General features: G+C 36.9%; 3 protein-coding genes across 3 annotated transcripts; 1 reads left to right on the top strand and 2 right to left on the bottom strand.

The window, feature by feature from the left end:
- Positions 1 to 2,393: 2,393 nt before the first annotated feature.
- On the bottom strand, positions 2,394 to 4,923 carry LOC114250074 (uncharacterized). The gene has a single exon (XM_028183816.2). It carries the CDS (start codon positions 4,761 to 4,763, stop codon positions 3,165 to 3,167), a length of 1,599 nt encoding a protein of 532 aa, XP_028039617.2. The 5' UTR covers positions 4,764 to 4,923; the 3' UTR covers positions 2,394 to 3,164.
- A 1,277-nt stretch (positions 4,924 to 6,200) lies between these two features.
- LOC114250078 (uncharacterized) lies at positions 6,201 to 7,766 on the top strand. Its single transcript, XM_028183819.2, has one exon. The coding sequence runs from the start codon at positions 6,324 to 6,326 to the stop codon at positions 7,707 to 7,709; it is 1,386 nt and encodes a 461-aa protein (XP_028039620.2). The 5' UTR covers positions 6,201 to 6,323; the 3' UTR covers positions 7,710 to 7,766.
- Positions 7,767 to 10,414: 2,648 nt separating this feature from the next.
- smg (sterile alpha motif domain containing protein 4 smaug) lies at positions 10,415 to 18,076 on the bottom strand. Its single transcript, XM_028183802.2, has 7 exons — positions 17,566 to 18,076; positions 16,203 to 16,410; positions 15,042 to 15,685; positions 13,790 to 14,002; positions 13,337 to 13,455; positions 12,133 to 12,266; positions 10,415 to 11,495 (listed from the first exon to the last, which is right to left on the bottom strand). Exons 1-7 carry the CDS (start codon positions 17,816 to 17,818, stop codon positions 11,267 to 11,269), a joined length of 1,800 nt encoding a protein of 599 aa, XP_028039603.2. The 5' UTR covers positions 17,819 to 18,076; the 3' UTR covers positions 10,415 to 11,266.
- Positions 18,077 to 21,188: the final 3,112 nt, after the last annotated feature.

Genomic DNA, 21,188 nt, shown 5'->3' on the forward strand with positions numbered 1-21,188 from the left:
CGACGTACTAGTGTTCGAATCCCGTAGGCGGCTACCAATTTTTCTAATGAAATACGTATTTAACAAATGTTCACGATTGACTTCCACGGTAAAGGTATAACATCGTGTAATAAAAATGAAACCCGCAAAATTATAATTTGCATAATGACTGGTGGTAGGATCTCTTGTGAATCCGCACGGGTAGGTACCACCACCTCGCCTATTCCTGCCGTGATGCGTGAAGCAGTAATGCGTTTCGGTTTGAAGGGTGAGGCAGCCGTTGTAACTATACTGAGACCTTAAAACTCATATCTCAAGGTGGGTGACAGCATTTACGTTGTAGATGTCTATGGGCTCCGGTAACCACTTAACACCAGGCGGACTGTGAGCTCGTCCACCCATATATGCAATAAAAAAAAGAACAAAGCAAGAGGGTTTTCGTATCGTGCCACCTTTTCAAAGTGGCGCACTCAAAAAGTAGCAAAGTTCCAGGTCATCATGGAGATCCACGTTCCTCATGAACAACGATGCTCCGACCTCTATCCTGCAAAAACGGGATTAAATGACTTGAACGGGTTTCAAATTATTGCAGGCCGCGTGAGCCAACACTACACTTGCATAGGTCATGACGGGAAGAGTGATGGGACGAATGGCGGAGGTGTTAACGCGCCTATTAGGGAGTGGGAGTCGACATCACTACACTAACGAGACGATCTACGCGCAATGCCTATTGCTGCGTTTACACAATTGCCGAGGCTTGACATCAACCACAAGTTCCAAATCTTTACTAACACTTGGTTGCCATTAACACGTTTGCGAGTGCGTTGGCCGGAGAGGCAAGGTGAGTAGGCAAACATGGTATACGTTGAAATCGTGTCCGCGATTTCGCTTGGCTTGACTTAATTTTATTCCGAACATAAGGAAAAACGAAGGAAGGGAATAATAGTTCGGCAGAGAAAATGGTAGATATTAAAAATGCGCGAATTATGCGGCCCATGCGTCATCATATGTTTGATTTATGTCTTTATTAACCAACGATTTTTTTTTTCTTTTCAACGCTGGAGAATCCATTAACGGATTAACTAATTAATTAATTATTATTTATTAACCTACCCTAGTCCGCACAGGATCGACGATAAGCTCTTTCGTGAGTTTGTGTTTGTGAATGTTTGCCGAGCCTCACTGAGCGCGTAAACGTAGCATAACTAACCGTCACTAATAAATCACATCGCGTCAATTTACCATTCGACAGCATAATAATGACAATATAACATAATGAACTTTGGACCTTGTTGCATATAAAAAAAAGTATTGCAAGTTTTTATATGAATCAAATGAATTACATAATAAATGTTTATTGAACTTAGGAATCACGCTGAGAGACCCACAGGAGTTGATAGCAGAAACATAATATGAAGAATAAAGAGAATAATAGATTGAGAAAGGTGTTACATTAAATACGTAATGTAGGTAATGACATTTATTTTCATTATTATAAAGTACCTACCTATATAATTTATTGTTATGCAAAATGTAACGTATAATTTATGGTAAGCCGGGTAATATCGCGTAAGTAAAGATGTACCTGGTAAGTAAAGACGCATCTCCCGGGGGCGCCCGCGTTTAGAGGGCGATGGTTTAAGGGATCTTGCTCTTAGCCATAGAGCGAGCGGGCGCGGACGGTCACCGTCCTCATCGAACCCCTCGAGCTCGACGAGCTAATTAACCCACAGACACAGCCCACTGAGTTTCTCGCCGGTTCTTCTCACTGGGTCGCGTTTGCGATCCGGTGGTAGATTCTGCGATGCACGGCTCTTGCTAGGGTTCGTGTTAGCAACGTCGTCAGGTTTGAGCCCCGTGAGCTCACCTACTAGTTAAGGTTACGCTGAAATAGCCTCTCAAGGCTATCAGTGTGCTTAGTGAGAGTTTTTAACGTTCTCGATAGCGTAAAAGTTAACTCAATTTCGTATGCAGTTGGAACAGCGCCCCTAGCGGCAAACGTAGGGAAACGTTAAAAAACTCGCACTAAGCACACAGGTATGAAAAAAAGGGTGCGGACCTCCCGCATGTGGCTTTTTTTTATTGCCCTTGGAGGCAGTCGAGCATACAGCCCACCTGATGGTGAGTGGTTACCGTCGCCCATGGACTTCAGCAATGCCAGGGGCAGAGCCAAGCCGCCGCCTACCGCTTAATACTCTCCACAAGCCTCGTTTGAAGAAGGACATCTCATAGGCTTCTCTTTATGTTGTACAAGAATGCATTAATTCTTCTTTATTTCTTTCCAACGTAGAAGACTTACGATTCACTTGATGTTCAGTGGTGGAGGAATACTACCAGAGACGAGCGGTGTCCTCGGGTAGAATGTTCCGGGGATGGGAATAGAATCGATCAACAGCCAATAAATAACCAAACGATCACGTCATTAATAAATAATGTAATGTATGTTTAATGAAGTTCAGCGCCGCCAAAACAACAAACGTCCGTTAGGGTTGCCGCAACTCATTGTAAATCCTATTTTGGATATACAGATATATGTATGCATATAGTTTAGTTACACTTATGTAAAATAATGATATAGTTTTTATAAGCTTAAATCTACTTATTCAGTACTTAACATAATATTGCAGGAAACATCTTTGACTAGATTATTTTTGTTGATATCAGCCTTTCAAGGATTGACATCCCTGCTCAAATACTGTTGGAATTCTGCAAGTGTCAGAAATGTCTTTTTTTGGACAAAGATCTTTAATATACTATTTATTATAGCTTATTATATTATAGCTATATTATAGCATAGTCAGGGTAGACTGATAGATATAGTCGCAAGATGTTATATATGTTTTATAAGTGTAAGCAAGTCTAACTTTTAACTAATATACAAACATTTAATGGGACACACAATTTAATGTATACTTATATTTGTGAAACTTATATCAGTATCAGTACATAAATTATAACATGTATCATGAACTTATATTCTTTGTTTTTGATATGAGAATACATAATTTATTGTATTTAGGTATGTATGTGTAACAGGACTATTACGTTATTCCATTGTTAAAATTAAAATAGTAAATATGTATTGAGAATCATTACTTAGACAATCTTGTGACAATTTTTGGAATATTAGCCAGTTTGAGCAGGTATGAACTTAGTAATACATAAAATATATCTATGATTAAAAATTAGATATTCACTATAGTTAATATTAGCTCTGGTTTTACTTTGAGTTTGTCACTGTCTAAATGACTACCTTTAAGGTGTCTCGTCAAATCTGACCTACGATAAAACCTTCTTGGACAGTGACTGCACATAAACGGCATGGTGTCTGTATGATATTTATACAAATGAGTCTCGAGCAACTTCATCATGGGAAATGCTTTACTACATTCTCCAACCGTACAACGATATTTATCAGCTCTCTCATGTTTGTACATGGTGTGGAAAGAAAGACTTCTTTGTGTAGCAAATGCTTGATTGCAGGTCCTACAAACGTAGGGTTTTTCTCCGGTATGTTTGCGCAAATGTTCAGCTAGATTCGGAAATTCTTTCATACATACTTTACACTCTCCGGCTTTTTCTGAATGTTTCCTAATCATATGGGTCTTGAGATTGCCTTTAAGTGAAAACATCATTCCACAGAAGCTGCATATGAAACGAGTCTCATTGGTATGTAATGAAAGATGTAAATTCCTTGCTGATTTCGTCTTGAAAAGTTTGTCACAAAGGTGACACTTGTGTTTCCTCTCATCGGAATGTGACAGCATGTGTCTCCTCACAGCATATTTGTCATAAAATTGTTTGTTGCATGTTGAGCAGGAATGTGTTTTCTCTCCAGAATGTGTTCGTTTGTGGCGTATCAGAGATGAAAGTTGGGAGAATTTGCTGTGGCATAATTTACATTCATATGGTTTCTCTTGCGTGTGAGAACGAATGTGAATTATGATATCTGCTTTCCTGTAGAAACTGTTGCCGCAAGTCTCACAAACAAATGTTTTTTCTCTCTCTAAGTGGTTAGTTTCAATGTGCCTTTTCAAACAACCCTTTAATCGGAATGATCTATTGCAGACATCACATTGATATGGTTTCTCTCCTGTATGAATTGTGTTATGAATTTCTAAGGCCGAAGAAGAAGGTAGTATCTGCCCGCAGACAACACATTGTACTGGACCATTAATTGTTTTATTTCTGGCCTCTTTTTTGAACTTTCTAACTACTTCCATGCCGTGGCGCGATTCCTTGTGCTTTCTGAGAGTATATTTACCAGACAAATGTTTGTGACAAATTTCACATTCAAACAATTTGATTTTAGAATGAGATCTCATATGGTCTTTGTAGGCACTCTGACAGGCAGCCCTGTAACCGCATATTGCACAGATTCTTGGCCCCCTAATCTTTGTTCTAGATGATTTTCTGGGTTTACCTTGTAAATCTTCATACTGATGATCATCACCGTCTAAGAATTCAGTTTCAGACTTGATTTCAGGTTCCTCTTTAATTTCAATGTATTCGGATTTGACGTCGTTCTTTTCTGGTTTATAATTCAAAGATACTGAACGTAAAGCCTTGTCAGAGGCTTGGCATTTGGTGATGAAATCGAAGGCAACAGAAAGTTTAACAAGGCATTCTTCACACATGAAATCAGGCAGGCCGTCGTCCTCTGCGATGTGGATGTTCGCACAATGCATAATTTTCTTACAATATTGCACATTATCTTCGTGTGTTTCGAACAAATTAATATTTCCTGGTTGAACGAGACATAAACGACATATTTTGGACTCCATTACAATGATATATTAATTTATTAATGTATACCTAGTAAACAAAACACATTGAAATCGTTTCAGTTCCATAATATTGTGATAAAATCACTTTTTAGAAAGAAATCTTTCACATTGTTTTAGATCAGAAAACAAGTTGTTTTCATTTCACGGTTTTTTAAGGGATTTTATGACCTGGTAACTGAGACGCTTAAGTCATGTCTTATTTTAAATTGTACCTACTCTTATTTTTATGAATAATAATAATATGGAGTGAAATGAAATGAAATGAAGATGATTAATTTGAGACATTAATCAACTGGGATGAAATGAAATGAAATGGGATGAAATGAAATGAAATGAGATGAGATGATTCGGTATGAAATATAATCTCAGTAAAATGGTGGTTATTTATTGAGATTTTTTCAGTGGACTTTTTGGAGGATCCCGAAAAGTTACGTCCAGCGGCTTTGTTTCATTTTCCCACATTTGTGCTCTTTCACAGATATTAAACAGTTAATAAACCACCATTATTACACATTTTAACCTGAAGAACTGGTGATATGACCTCTTGTGAGTCCGCACGGGTAGGTACCACCGCCCGCCTATTTCTGCTGTGAAGCAGTAATGCGTTTCGGTTTGAAGGGTCGGGCAGCCGTTGTGACTATACTGAGACCTTAGAACTATATCTCAAGGTGTGTGGCGCATTTACGTTGTACATGTCTATGGGCTCCAGTAACCAGGTGGGCTAGGAGCTCGTCCACACATCTAAGCAATAAAAAAAAAAAGAAACAGTAAATAGACAAAATAAAACAAATCACACAACTTCACTCCTCGCGTTCCCGCCAAAAGTCTCCATTTCACGGTTCGTTTGAAATCATAGATAATATAAATATATAATTTTTTAGTTCTTCTAATTTGCGTATTTTTTTATTACTGCTTTGATTTGGCAATTGGAGCTGCCACTATAATTTTGAGGATTTTTCGGCGGAAGCGCGACGAGCGAAGTTGTGTAATTTTTTTTTTAATCTTTGTTTCTTTAGGTCTAAATGTGTTATAACTGAGGTTTACTAACTGTTTATTATCTGTTATAGTGTACAAATCTGAGAAAATGAAAAACCGCTGATGCAGCTTCTCGGGATCTTTCAAAAAGTCTCAGAAAATAATCACCATGTTACTGAGACTAAATTTCATCTCATCTCATCTTATTTTATTTCATTTATTTGTATCCGCATTTATTAATTTGTCAAATTATCAGCTTCATTGAAATTCGCTCCATATCATTTTTCATAAAACATAAAATACCAAAAATGACGCTGTATGGTTTGACCTTCGCCTTTCAGGTTGAAAAAATGGACCTATTAGTCCTATTACTTTAATTTTGACAATGATTATTTGATCGATATGTAAACAAACCTACTCTGTAGTGATAAACATAGATTTAATACTTATTACACATAATGGATAAAAAACATTGTCCAAGACGAACCTGCTGGGCTGGATATTTGCTCCTCAGATTTCACATAACTTATTAAATATAATACAGAGGTATTTGGCCTATATAGCTCCTTGGAATATAGTATCATGGATAAAAATATTTGTAGATTATGTTGTGAGAATAGAGCCGAAACTAACATATTTGAAAGTAAACAAGGAGAAATTAGCTTAAGTTCAAAAATAATGTATTGCTGTTCAGGTCTTCAAATAAAATCGGATGATGGTTTGCCGTCTAAAATATGTGAACTTTGCAAGAAAGAGCTCGATGCTTGTTACTATTTCGTTTTAAAATGTGAAGTAGCAGATAAGAGATTACGATTGAAAATTGCAGAAAAACCAAAATTTGACGCGACTAAGACCGAAATCAAATTGGAAGCCGACGATGACGATAATCATTGGGACGAAGAGACATTCGCGCTTAGACTGTGCGATGTTGATATTAAGTCAGAATTTACAGAACAGAAAGCTGAGGTACGAAAGAAAAGACGTTATACCAAACGTACTAAATATAAAAGGCATCAAGATGGTAGCTGCAAATGCCCAGTTTGTGGTAGAGTTTGCATAAACCCGTCCACTCTGACAATCCACATGCGAGTACACAGTAGTGAAAAATCCTTCTCATGTAATGTATGCAATAGTAGATATAAAGATGCAGGCAATCTCAAACGGCATATGAACAGAAAACATGATCCGATGAGGCAAAGACAGTTTGTGTGTGAAAATTGTGGTAAAGCATTCTATTCTAAAAGAGATGTTGAAATCCATATGAGGACGCACACCGGGGAGACACCTTACACCTGTAATGCATGTGGAAAGAGTTTTACACAGGCAACTTCATTGTTTCGCCATAGATTAAGACATGAGAGTGAAAAGACTTATTCATGTACAATATGTAACAAACTTTTCCGAACCAAAGACGGATTGAGGAACCACGCATTAGTACATACATCAGAAAAGAAGTTTTCGTGTCCTATTTGCAATATGTCTTTTAAATATAAGAACAATGTACACAAACACATAAAAAATCATTCTGAGCCTAAGCGTTTTGTTTGCAACTACTGTGGGAGATCATTCAGCATGAAAGGTGGCTTGAAGAGTCACATAGACAGACAGCATTCTGAGAAATCAGGTTATTGTAATGTATGTTCAAAACATGTACCAAACCTAGAAGTTCATAGTTGGAAGCACACAGGGCAACGGCCATTAAAATGTGAACTGTGCTCGAGTAGTTTTTCTCAGCTTAAAGCTTTGACACATCATGTTAACTTCAAACATAAGCAAACCTCAAAACACAAATGCCTTGTTGCCGGCTGTGAAATGGCGTTTCCGTCTAAACCGATGCTAGATTACCACACTGCAAAAGTACACAGTACAGACATTCCATTTCCTTGTGACCGATGCTCTAGGGGTTTCTACAGGAAGAATGACCTATCTCGGCATATGATTGGAACCCATAAGGAAAAGTTACTGTGATTTTTGTGAAATTGTGTTTTCATGGACTTTGATAGTTAATAAATATAGTGCCATATATTATAGATTTTATTTTACTCGATCCTATTGTGTATCACCAGTTCTGTTGTGATATCTTAGGGCTCTAGTGACCACTTGATATTAAGTTATTTTGTGCTCAGCAAAACATCTAGTATAATAAAAAAAAGTTATAGGACCAACACCAGTTGATTAGTTATTTCATTATATTTTTATTTTGACTGAGATTGTGTCTATTGAAGAAGTTCAACAAACAATCTGGACAAATGTGTTGTAGTACACAGATAAGTTTTAAAGTTTATTTTAACTTATACATTTTTCTTCATTCTCAGTTTTATTATCTCATTTGTTCTTGTATGGTCTATTTATATTCTCACTGATAGCTCAAAGTAACCTTGACCCTACTTATATCAGTCCCAAGTCTCGACTACATAATGACTTCGGTTGCATTAATTGTCAACTTGTAGGCTATGAAAAAATCATTCACATTTGTACTGATACACATTTGTACATTGATACTTCCGATCGGGATTCTCATTCAGAAATCGTTTCTATCAAGGCCTATAGGCCTATCAAGATTATTAAATGAAAACACAAAATATGCTATAATATTTTATATCATTGCGAATGAACACTGGACCCACATTTCGAAGGGCCTCTACAAAACCAAGCTCCAGAGAACATTTGTATCTGTACATTGAACAATTATTGCTGAATTAAGCTCTTCTTAATTGAAAGTTTTCATTTTGTCACACACATTTATCAAAAGCTAAATAAAAATTTACACATGTTTGTGAAGATATAACTTCTTTATTTAATATAATATTTAGACCCATAACCCCGTTAATGCAGTTGTAAATAATTTTTTTTTTTCGATTTTTCGACACATCATTTTAAAGTTCTTTATTTCATTCATTATTAGAGTTATGTGTTAGATTTTTTAAGTCACTAACATAGATATAAGTAATTACTACTAACAAAATGTTATGGTTTTAAAAAACAAAACTGAAATAAAGAATTAATAATAATAATAATAATTATTCGACAGGCTTCATTTAATTACTATCGCAGATAAATGTGAGCGACAAAAATTTTTTTATTAATTTTTAACAACAAATAATATATTTTTAGGTAATCTTTACATTTACAAAATGTTAATGCTTTCACTTTTAACTTTTTTTTAAATAAAATATGTAGGTACCTATTTAAACTTAATTTATTTACTTCTTAGATGTTTATATTAACATTTAATTAAAATTTAATTACCTACAAATTGCACAATTCGTAAATCATTCTGTATTGATCCAGTCAAATTCAAAAATAAATATAATAATTTGTCTATTTACTGTGATGGGCATATTGTTGAATCGTCAAATAAAAATGGACGCAAATAAACGTTCGTTTTCAAACCTCACGATTGAGAAGTTGTAGTTGTATTCAAGAGGTTTTCTCGTATTGAGAGACTATTAAGACCTTTAATTTCAAAGGGAGAACTGTAATTGCCATAATGCCATTAGAGATAAAGTGAGTAATGAGTATGTTGCCTTGTTTATAGTAAACAACAGAGACCCTTTCTCTAGCGAATAGCCTAAGCTCACACGTTTCCGAAACCAGGTATAAACCTGACAAAAGTACTAAGAGCCATTATGGTGGTAGGACGTCTTGTGAGTCCGCGCGGGTAGGTACCGCCACCCTGCCTATTTCTGCCGTGAAGCAGTAATGCGTTTCGGTTTGTAGGGTGAGGCAGCCGTTGTAACTATACTTAAGACCTTAGAACTGATATCTTAAGGTGGGTGGCGCCTTTACGTTGATGTGTATGGGCTCCGGTAACCACTTAACACCTGTGACTGGTGGACTGTGAGCTCGTCCATCTATCTAAGCAATAAAAAATAAATAAAAAGCCACTTTAATGATATAGCAACAGTTGATTTTAGAACTTTGTTGAGTATTCGTTGCTCGGAAAGTAGATAGTTTTAAACATTAACAATACCGCTATTGATAAATTTGATGACGCTTAAATACGTCTCAAAACTTCAAGTAGCAAACGCATCGTTAGATTGAGCAGCCTTGCTCTCAAGTTATGGTTATAATTGGGTTCGATAATATTATCTACTTTAGGTTTAATTGCGTCCATTTATGTTTACACGAATTTTATAACCTACAATTACATAGAAATATAACCACTGGGTGTTACTAGTTCACGTAATAGTATATTCCCGAAAACCATAAAAAAACATTACTCAATTTATATATGTATAAATAAATAACGAATATTAATTAAATAAAATATTTATATTATATTATAGGATTCAGCGCATATTAAATACAAGGATAGGGCCAAAAAAGAAATTGTTTACATTCATTCAGTGGCAGTACACAGGCTCCGCCCTGAAGGAGACAGTCAGAGTATAAGTACAAGAGACTTCCTGAGGTCCTAAATCGACAAGTAGGAGGTAGGTAGTGTCATTGTGATCATTGAAGACTTAGTTTTATTGGATCGGTTTTTCAATGTTTTTATAGACTTGTTCAACATCGGTCCGAAATAGTGTAAATTTTGTTAAATCAGAATAGCAATGTCTATTAGACGACAAGTTTTTATTGTATTTATAATACGCTGAATCCTTGTTGACTTAATGCAGACATGCATAGAAAGGTACTTTGTTGGATTTAATAAAAATAAAAACAAAAAATAAAACGTAATCGTCGATGTATTACAATAGGCCATTTATAAAACATAAATTTTCATTTTCATTAAATAAAAATAGTTTTAACGATTAATAAAATATTATTGAAGGCATAATGACATAAGATTTCATTGCTTCTCCAAATTAAAAACAACAATGCGAAATTAGCACCAGAATAAATTTAACTATTAATCTATGTAACCGTATGTAATCACGTATTCAAAAGTTTTGACTATAAAATGCATTAAAAAAAACAATAAATTTATTTTATCTAACTTATTTCAACAACAGAGAAAAGTCAACATTTATATATTAGTTATTTACTTTCGTAATAAAATTATTATTAAGGGCACTGCCCGGCGCATACCCAGTCATGTTTAAAATAATAAAAAAAACCACTGAAATACACTTAACACCAAAATTCCGAAAGTCACAAAATATTTATACAAAAAAATCGATTAAAGTTTAAACATCGGAGTTGTCGTCGCGTCGCCATGTTTGACCGCTCTATCAATATAAATACGTATTATCGTCACGATACTAACATATCGATAAACTGTCAAATGTTATAAAATAGATTTATCATCTAATAAATAAAAATCACTAAGTTGCGTTGGCAACATTTCAATTTATCTTTAATTATAGTTTCGATGTATGGTTCATTTAGAATACCGTTAATGTGTCCACATAATTTAAAAAATAACGATCTATTTGCTGAATTAGAGTTGAAATGATCTGAGACGTTATCGACGACCGAACACTGGACACAACCGCTCGTTATAGAAGTCGATACAGCGATATCGACACTGCACACAATAAATTAATTCGATTGCTTTTTTATATTTCAAATGAGAGTCATTAATTAATGGCCTGTTCAGTCATCTGTAGACACAGCGCGTCGAGGCTGGAGTATTCGTCGTTGGGGGTGGGGGGCGGGCGGGGCAGCGCGGGGGGCGCGGCGCCCACGTACGGGGGGTAGGAGTGGGACTTGGGGCGCGGGTGGGGGGGACAGGGGCCCGTTTGAGGTTTGCAGCTCCATATGCGTTTCTGAGGCTTTTGGTACCCGTTGTGTGGAGGCATCCGCCATCTGTAACACGATTATCATTCGAGTGTTCCGTGTTAAGAAAATATATTTAAAATAAGTGCGCGTGTAAGAAGTGAGTAAGAAGTTCTTTTGCGGTGTGTTGTATTGTGATTTTCTTCATTTTTCATCCATATATCAAATTTCTCTTGTAATAAGAAATGCTGTGTATAAGAGAAAATATCTCTTCATCATTTATATATATTTTAAATTAAATATTATATATTTTTTTAATCCATTAAAAATAAAATATTATATAGCTAATATGTTACTGCCATCTACAGGAGCAATGAGAAACTAACAACAAGCCATCTAGTGGTCGACGCCCGTAAACAGAGTGTGTATAGGAGAAACGACCTAACTCGCTTTCCCCTTTCTCCACGGTCGAGTGATTCGCGAGACGCTTTGTCTATTTTCTCACTCTCACTCTTCCTAAATTGTATATTTTCTCTCTAGCCGTAACGAATCTATCGCGGGTTAAATTTTACTCCAAACGCGCCCAAAGAAGTTCCACTTTTACGAGCTCAATAATGCTCTTAGCAATTAATGTTGTTTCAATTAATTTGAAATAATTTATCAGAATATTATGATTAATCAAGAAACAGAATGAATGAGTTCAAGAGAGGGGGGTGGGGGGCGGCACCTGGGCTTGGCGTGTCGGTGTCGGTGCGGCATGTCGCCCACGTGCCGGTAGAACTGTCTGGGCGGCAGGCGGTGCCTCAGCCGCTTGAGGCCGTCCTGCAGGCTCGCCGAGCTGAAGGACTCGTGGTGCAGCGCCTGTGTGTGTAGTTCGTCCCGTCACATCAACTCGTCCGTGAACAAATGTAACTACATATCTGTGGCGGGTAGCCATCATACAACGCAAGATAATTGACAGATGCCTGAATCTCGCCCAGCGAAGCGGACGGGTACAGCTAGTATCTAGCGATGCACCGGTGTTCGACTCCCGCAGGCGGGTACCAATTTTTCTAATGAAATACGTACTCAACAAATGTTCACGATTGACTTCCAAAGTGAAAGAGTAACATCGTGTAATAAAAATTAAACCCGCAAAACCATAATTTGCTTAATTACTGGTGGTAGATCTTCTTGCAAGTCCGCATGGGTAGGTACCACCACCCTGCCTATTTCTGCCGTGAAGTATTTCGGTTGCTTCTCGGTTTAGAAGGTGGGGCAGTCGTTGTACTGTTAAAAGTGAGACTTTTTTTTTTTTTGGGCCGATGGCCTAACTTCCTACGAGGTCCCCGCGCCTAGGGGGAGCGCGGGGTATGTGAGACTCAACGATCTGCAGGTGTTGAGAGCAGACCGCGGGCCCAAGGAATTTAGGGCCCACCCACTAAACGACTCCCCTGCACTCTTACGTCCGGCGTCCGATCTCCGTCCGGGGTCAAAACCCGGTCAGAGTAGGGGGGTTCCCGCGGTCAACACTACAACCAGACACGCGGCGCCACCCCGAGGACGCCCGACCGACGACGTCAGTCTCCGCGGTACGGCGGCCCTACCAGGCCACCCGGGCGATGCCGCTGGTGTTCCAGGATGTTAAAAGTGAAACCTTACGGTAACCACTTAACGACTTACCACTTAACCACTTAACGATTCCGATCCGGTGGTAGATTCTGTGACGCACTAATCTTGCTTGGGCTAGTGTTAGCAATTCTGTCAGGTTGAGCCCGTCAGCTCACCTACCGGTCTGCGTGAAATTGGAATAGCCCCTTAGCTACCAACGATTAGGTAGAAAAATTGATATTCGACTATTTAGCACATATTTTTTGATGTCCCTCGTATCCGTTCCCACAGCCCGACTGGGGAGTGCACGGGGGAACCGACTCCGACTAACCCTCGAGTACCTTTTCAACGAGCCAGCAATGTAAGGACATGGGGTCCACGGGCGGCTCGTGGTCATCATCGCTGCTGGGCACTGACAGACGGTGGTTGATGTTCGACGAGTTGTTCAGGCATTTCGATGCTGGAATTAATATTTATTTAATTAATTTGACAAGTTGTATAACGTTTTTAGTCCAAGGGTTGTTGCTGTCAATTTATTATATAAATGCAACTATTTTTTGTCAAAATTTTACATTGTATTATGTTTTATTATTTAATAATGAACTTAAGCACACGTGTTCGGTAAGAAATCAGTTCATTGTGTATCTGTCTTTATGCAACCCGCACTTAGCAATCCTTTTATTAAAAGGAGAACAAGTACCCCCAATTACACACTACACTGCATCTGTATAATTAACATTACATTGAGTAAATAGAAGTAGAAAACTTCAAGACTTTATTGCAAAACAAGTTACCAAGTTGCAAAGCCCTGACAATGGAGCCGGGAAGTTCAGTTGAAGGTGGCATTGGACTGAGCAACACTCCCCGCAGCCTCTCCAGAGCTCGTCCCACGACCGCAGTCCCCGGAATACCCTGCAGCTCTGTCTCTATCGCTTCCATCACGGAGGGTCGCTCGTTCAACTTCTTTATCGACAGGAGCAGTTTATGTCGAGCGCCTTTCGTGACTCCTACAACACAACAATGAAGTCACATGAGCCCACAAAGATCCCTTCTAATTGACAGCATTTCAAAAAATTAACAACCGTTTCTTTATTTTTCAATTCTGAGCTTAAAATATGTAATTCTTATCATTTTATATTATTTAATTTCGAAGTAAATAATTAAAAACTAAAAATGTTGTGGTGACGTCATATTTACGAATTGTATGAAAATATTCCTATGCCTTTAGCGACATAGCTGATTTTTATACTCTGTGGTGAAAATGTCATAATATGTCATTATAATTACAAAACAAAAGCGTCAGGGTTCCCAACTTTGAGTTTCTCTCTCCTAAATTTTACTATCCATTTATTATCTTATTTATTTTTATTGCTATGATGGGTGGACGAGCTGCCCAGCTGGTGTTAAATGCTAATGCCATCATCCATCTTGAGACATGAGGTCTGTCTGTTTTTATAATACAATGGCTGCCCCATCCTTCAAACCGAAACGCGTTACAGCTTCACGGTAGAAATAGGCAGGGTGGTGGTACCTACACGTGCGGACTCACAAGACGTCCTTGCGTACCTGATACGTGGTTAATTTAGATGCTGTCAAAGTGGGAGAGAGAGATATACCAGTGAAATCTCTCTATAACCTACTTATACAGACCTTGGCTCATCAAGAACTTCGGTAAACTCTATACTTGAACGAAAATCTAAAGCCACACTAGTTTGTTCTTATCAGAACTGGTCGGGTGGGAAGAGGGGCCCCTGTAACCTACATGGGGGTCGCTAGTCAATCTATAAACCCCTCTCTCTGCAACAAGATGACTGACACTCCGATGATGAATTAAATCCATGGATTAGTATAAAAATTGTCCTTTCTTTTTACTACAAGAAACATTTTTATTTTGATAATTTACATTTATTCAGTATTTATTTATTTTATTGTGCACTTTCCTTCTATAACCTAGTTTACACTGATTTCAAATCACTGAACTTGTATAAAAGTTTTTTTGTGTACAATAAAGGATAGAATAGAGAAACAGATACAATTTGAACTCACCCAATTTCTCCAAGTACTTTTCATCCATTGCCATCATCTGATCATAGCTTATATTTGTGAATAGCCACACATACTTATGCAACCTTAGGCTTTTCAACCACTGAGCGACAGTCGACATTCCGGGGTGTTCGGTGAAGTTATTCGATCTTAGATCATCTAAGCGGGTTTCGCTGCCCGTTGTTCCGTACATTATACTAATGGGCCTGATTTGGCTCAAGCTGTGCTCGCTGGAGAGGGAGAAACTCCTCGGTTTCTGAACAAAAGGCTCATCACTCAAATTCTCAGCTGATGAGGACATTTGAAGAAAATTAGTTGAAGGTGGAGTTAAACTATTTGATCTTTGAGACTTGGGTTGGGCTATTGCTGCCTCAAATAACAATTTGTCTCCGTCTAAATTCAAATCAACATCACGACCATTCTTAGAGAATGATTCTTGAAGTAAATCATTGTTGAATTGATCCAAAGGATCTAAAATACATCGAAATTCAACATTTTTGCCTATCGTTCTTCTGAATGAGTTGTTTGTACTCCATATATTGGTGTCAGGAAGGAGACAGGGGTCTATCCGTTGTTGCCAAACGCTTTCTGTATTTCTGTTACCGGATATGTGATTCTCTAAGTAACGCAGCCACTGTGTTAATGTCCTGTAAACATATCAAAGTTATGTTTTACATATTGTCTTGTTTTACTTTCAGAGTTCATATAAGTTATTTTAGTCTATTCTGAAATATGTTAAAAAAAAAGCTCCAGTGGTTCTATTAAAAAAAATTGTATTGATTAATTTGGAGGGATTTCAAAACCATTCTTATAGTACGACCTCTTGTGAGTCCGCACAGGTAGGTACCACCACCCTGCCTATTTCTGCTGTGAAGTAGTAATGCTTTTCGGTTTGAAGGGTGGGGCAGCCGTTGTAACTATACTGAGATCTTAGAACTTATATCTCCAAGTGGGTGGCGCCTTTACGTTGTAGATGTCTATGTCTATGGCTCCAGTAACCACTTAACACCAGGTGGGCTGTGAACTTGTTCACCCATCTAAGCAATAAAAAAAAAGAAAAAAAAAACATATCCCACCACAGAATACCATATTTTCAACTTTGATTAGTTTTACTAGCATTTACGTACGGCTTTAGTACACGTAAAACACATATACATTACATACCTCTGATCGTGATGTGTTAATGCAGGATGCACCAGCATGTAAGACAACAGCTGTCTGCATAATTCTGGAGCCAGCGATGTTCTTCGTGGGGAATCTACACACCTTTGAACTAACACTGGCATAGCATTCATGTAAATGTCTTTAACACGTTCGTTGTCTGTGTTCAGTAGAGGTAATAATGTTAAGAGTTGATATAGTCTGTCACCACCTGTAGAACAGAAAATTGTAACTCTTAATACTGTTTCAAATATAAAATGTGATATAATCAAATATAATAAAGATTGATATTAACATTAAAAGGTACTATTCATCTTATTTTCATGGAAAAGAAAATTAATAATTCTCTTGTAACAACTAAAAAATAAACTCTTTTTTTAACTGTGTGTACATAGGTTTATGAAATGTATGAAGTTTGCAGTTTATATAAGTTTGTATTTTAAGCCTCTCCAAACCTCCTCTTCCAAGAATCCAAAGCAATAAGACCAAGCACTTAACTGCTTTTACATTGCTTGTGCCAATATAGAAAAAAAAAACTATATAGAGCTACATAGTTTATCTGAGAAGAAATAAATCGGTAGAGTTGATCAACTCAAGACATCTAATTTTATTTCTGATTGAGAAATAAAATGATATACTTAAAAACACAAGGCCAATCGAAATTGAATAGGCTGAGTAAAACACTTTCCAGAGTGTTGTTTATACTCCAAGTTTTCTGGCATAATACCATGTACAAAATATAGTGCTTGTCTTCTATTAAAAATTGATGTTTCATAATTTATATTGCATTTCTTCAAAAAAATACATATTTTATATTCAGCAATAATGACAATGCACAGCAAAGATTCACTAATGTTTAATCAGATTAATAAATAAAAAAATCTCTCCAGCAACCAAACAAAAATTGGCGTACATAATAAATCACATATAAGCATTGGTGACATCCAGTTGTTTGTGTAAAACGCATTCAGTTGTATTGGCTGTGTATCATTTATGTGGTGATGAGCATGAAAATCAGTTTTAAAGAGGTTTTTGGTGTTTTTAATTTTATTTATATTTTATACGAGCTAATGTGAGATGGCATGCAAAAGAAATCAGAATTTAATTATATTGGAATCATATGTTTGCACCATGTAAAAACTTATCAAGTCTATTTTCAAAAATGAAGTTTTTTTTTATTGTTGTAGTGACTCACTTTCATTATTAAAAAAAAACATAATTTATCCTTGTTCATGTATATGTTGAACATAAGTACTTTTTCACTTCATTTGTAAGTGATGAGTAATGTAAATAAAAAAGGGTAGCTGTTCAAATACATACCACCCATTTAATTTTATAGAAAAATATGATTAAAATGAGACTTTACCGTCGTCATCTTCATCGTCCCCTCTTGTAGTGAGGAGGCTCGTCAGTAAAGCCTCGTCATTCGCGTCTCTCTGGAGTCGTTCGTCTTCCACATGATTCCTAAGTGCAGCCTCTACGGCCCGTTGCACTAATCTTAGTCCTGGCCAAGGGACCCGTCTGGCGAGCACACAGGCTGTCACAGTCTTTTCGCATGCACCCCACTGCTCGAATACCCCTGTTACACCCCCCAGCTGCTCATAAAACGTGCCGTTCATTGCGACAACACCATAGCAGCCCAATCTCAAGATTTGTTTGTAATCTACACGTCAATGGTGAGTGACAGCTGATCCTTGAGCACGAATTCCTCGATACCGCGACAAACTTCCACATGGAGTAGGTAAAACGAACTTTTCACGGTTGTCGGTGTGTAGTTTTTGGGTGATATTTTTTATTTTAAATGCAGGTAGATTGGAAAACATGGACTTGTTTCAGAGACTCGACTAGTTATCAAAATCCAAAATGGCCGACCACAGATTATCAAAATGTCATTATTTTATTTTTCCTACAATATGGGATCAGCAACAACAATCTGCTAACAACTAATAGTTTAAAATAAAAATTATTACGATTTATTAATACAAAATATATTTCTGCATAATCTCATTAAAAGTTGTGGTGCTAAGATTTAGAACCGTAAAAGAAAGGTCAGACTGAATACTAGATGTCGCTATTTGCATTTTACAAGTATACAAAGAAAAGAAAAAGTACGTAGTGCAGCTAAGTTTTTTTTTCTGCCTAATTGCTGGTAGCCTAAAGGCTAATTCCAGCAACTTAAGGACTGGTAGGTGAGCTCACGAGCTCAACCTGAGAGTGATTGCTAATATTGTTCCTAGCAAGAGTCATGCTTCGCAAAATGTATCATCCGCAAAAATACACATACCACCAAAAGGGCTATTTCTGGCGTGAACCAACAATGCGTTTCGGTTTGAAAGGTGGGGCAGTCGTTGTACTGTAAAAACTGAGACTTAGAACTCATGTCTTAAGGTGGATAGCGGCATTCAGACTATCGATATCTATGGGTCCCAGTAACCACTTAACATCAGGTGGGCCGTTAGTGTGACTAGCCATCTAAGCAATAAAAAATTCCGTTTATTAAATTTTCCTTTAAAATCGCGCCAAAATAGCCAGTTCATCGGAATGAAGCAGCTATCGTCTTCCTCACAGTGCAGTAAACGGTTTAAGCGCGCTGTTGTGTATTTCCATAATTGAAAATTTTATGTCCGTAAAGAGTAAGAGGTAATATTACGAAAGGGTGAACATGAATAGATGACAGAGGATTTCATCAAAAAAGGGAAGGTTGACCTTGGTATATTTTGAAAGAAGATAGTCTGCTGCCCACTCTTGCATAATATGAAGTAAAAGGGACCACCGAGAAAGATTTCTATTATGCAAATACAAATTCTTGAGGGAAAAAAGTGAGTAGCATTGAATAATAGTTTTCTACGTTTGATCCTTTTGAAGTATGTTATTGTTAACAACGACTGTAGGTAAGTGTCTGGTTGATTTGAGTAAACAGGATACTTACCCTTATACCTAACAGACATTAAAACTAAAAATCGTGATAAGATTACATTATTAATTAATAGCCCATTAAGTAATAGTATTAAACCGTACATTTTTTTATTGCCTTTGTAGGCGAGTATACGGCCCACCTGACGGTAAGTGGTTACTGTCGCTCATGGACGTAAGAAATGCCAGGGGCACAGCCAAATCGGGAACCATTGAGTACTCTCCGCAAGCCTCGTTTGAAAAAGGACATGTCATAGATAGTGATAACCGCACGAATTTAAAACAATGCATAACCTATATCAATCATATTTCTCAGGAAATATATCTTGATATATATATATTCAGTTTCAATTAGTGCTTGTTCGTCCCAATTATAAAAGGCGAATAAAAAGATCGTGTAACGATGTAACATTTTTAAATAAAATAAATATGATTTAATAATATACTAACAGCTGATGATATGTCGAGCTTGGAACGCACGACGCGCAAGGGAAGAAATGATGTCACTGAGCCACGAGTGCATTAATATTGTTAATAACGAAGTCAGACTTCCCACGCTTTTCAACCATCCATAATATTAATATGTTTAAAATTATAAAAACATTGCCACGCGCTTCGTGAAGAGGCTACAATTTCGTAATATTTAGAAAGGGTTACAAACAAGCTGACATCGGAGCTAACAAAGTAAGAATTCAAAATCCGCAGACCTGCATCCTAAGTGTGTCAAATATTTATAAGTTCTGTAGACTTGCACGTAAATTAGGCCCAGAACATAACACGCACGTTAGGACAATATAAGTATTATGAAGATCAAGATGATTAAAGGTACATACAGATTTCGAACTCATATTGTCTCATGGTGAAAAGCTGGAGGGCAACTTGTGATCACTATGCACGCCGGTAACAGAAGTGAGAATTTGTTTTAAATATATCATTTTTAAATTAGTACCTACAATACACGAAATCTGCATGATAATGTCGACTGTGGTGTGTTACTCTACTAGACAAGCCCCGGGACTTCACCTGCATTAAATTTGTAATTCAGAAAAGATGAAACATGTAGCATTTTCTTCGGATAAAGAGTTGCTTGTGTTATAATGTAAAAGCTTCTTAATCGTGCTTCTTTCATTCTCGTTTTTACCATTCGCGGATTTAAAAAATGCGATCCTTATTTAATTCCTATATTGGCGGCTAAAATTTCTTTTTGCGCGGATCTAATCGATACATCGCTACATACTCATTAACAAAAAGGATTCCAACATGTAGGTATCCAACCGAATATCCTTTATAAACGCGTCGTTGAATGGACCAATTCTTCTTCTTCTTCGTCGCTTCCTCATTACTGAGGGTCGTGACCACCTTGGTCTAGTTTTTGCACCAGCTTCCTCCAATGTTGCCTGTATTAATAAAAGTAATCGATGCAATAAAAAAGTCAAATATACCTTAATAGAACTATGCCTAAAGGGTAATAATAGGGTCAAAAATTGAATTAAATTAATTTTTTATATTTGGCACTTGTTTTTTATTATTTTCGCCTAGGTAAGTATCCCCTACAATCCCATATATGTAAATTATCATTCCATATTCACGGTTTCAATATTCGCGATATATTTACGGAATATATACCCCGCGAATAAAGAGCTTTTACTGTACTCTAGTCCACAAACTATTAGTTCTATAGAAATGGTTACCATGACAACTGCTGCGGTAGTTTGATATTATTTAAGCGTGTATAATCTATGATTTAAGCAATGGTCGACGAAAAAAACATACTGAATAAGATTTACACAAAATACGTTCTTACTCCTATATCACAAAAAGAATATTTACGCAAAATTTAAAATCTAGTAGGTGAATGTCTTCATAATAATTTAATAATGATTTTTATTTTTTATTTTTTAATGAAGAATTGAAAAAACATACCGTTATTTCATTACGTTTTTCCAAATAATCTTTAAACAATAACGTCCTAATTCGTCAAAGCTAAGTGATTCTTCATTAAAGGCCAGTGAAGAATTAGAGTGATCGTTGTGGAAATCCTGACTTTTTTATCCGGCAGAGTCTTAATTCGGTCTT

The sequence above is a fragment of the Bombyx mandarina genome, chromosome 18, assembly GCF_030267445.1.
Source record: "Bombyx mandarina strain Sakado chromosome 18, ASM3026744v2".
In the NCBI taxonomy this organism is placed as follows: domain Eukaryota; kingdom Metazoa; phylum Arthropoda; class Insecta; order Lepidoptera; family Bombycidae; genus Bombyx; species Bombyx mandarina.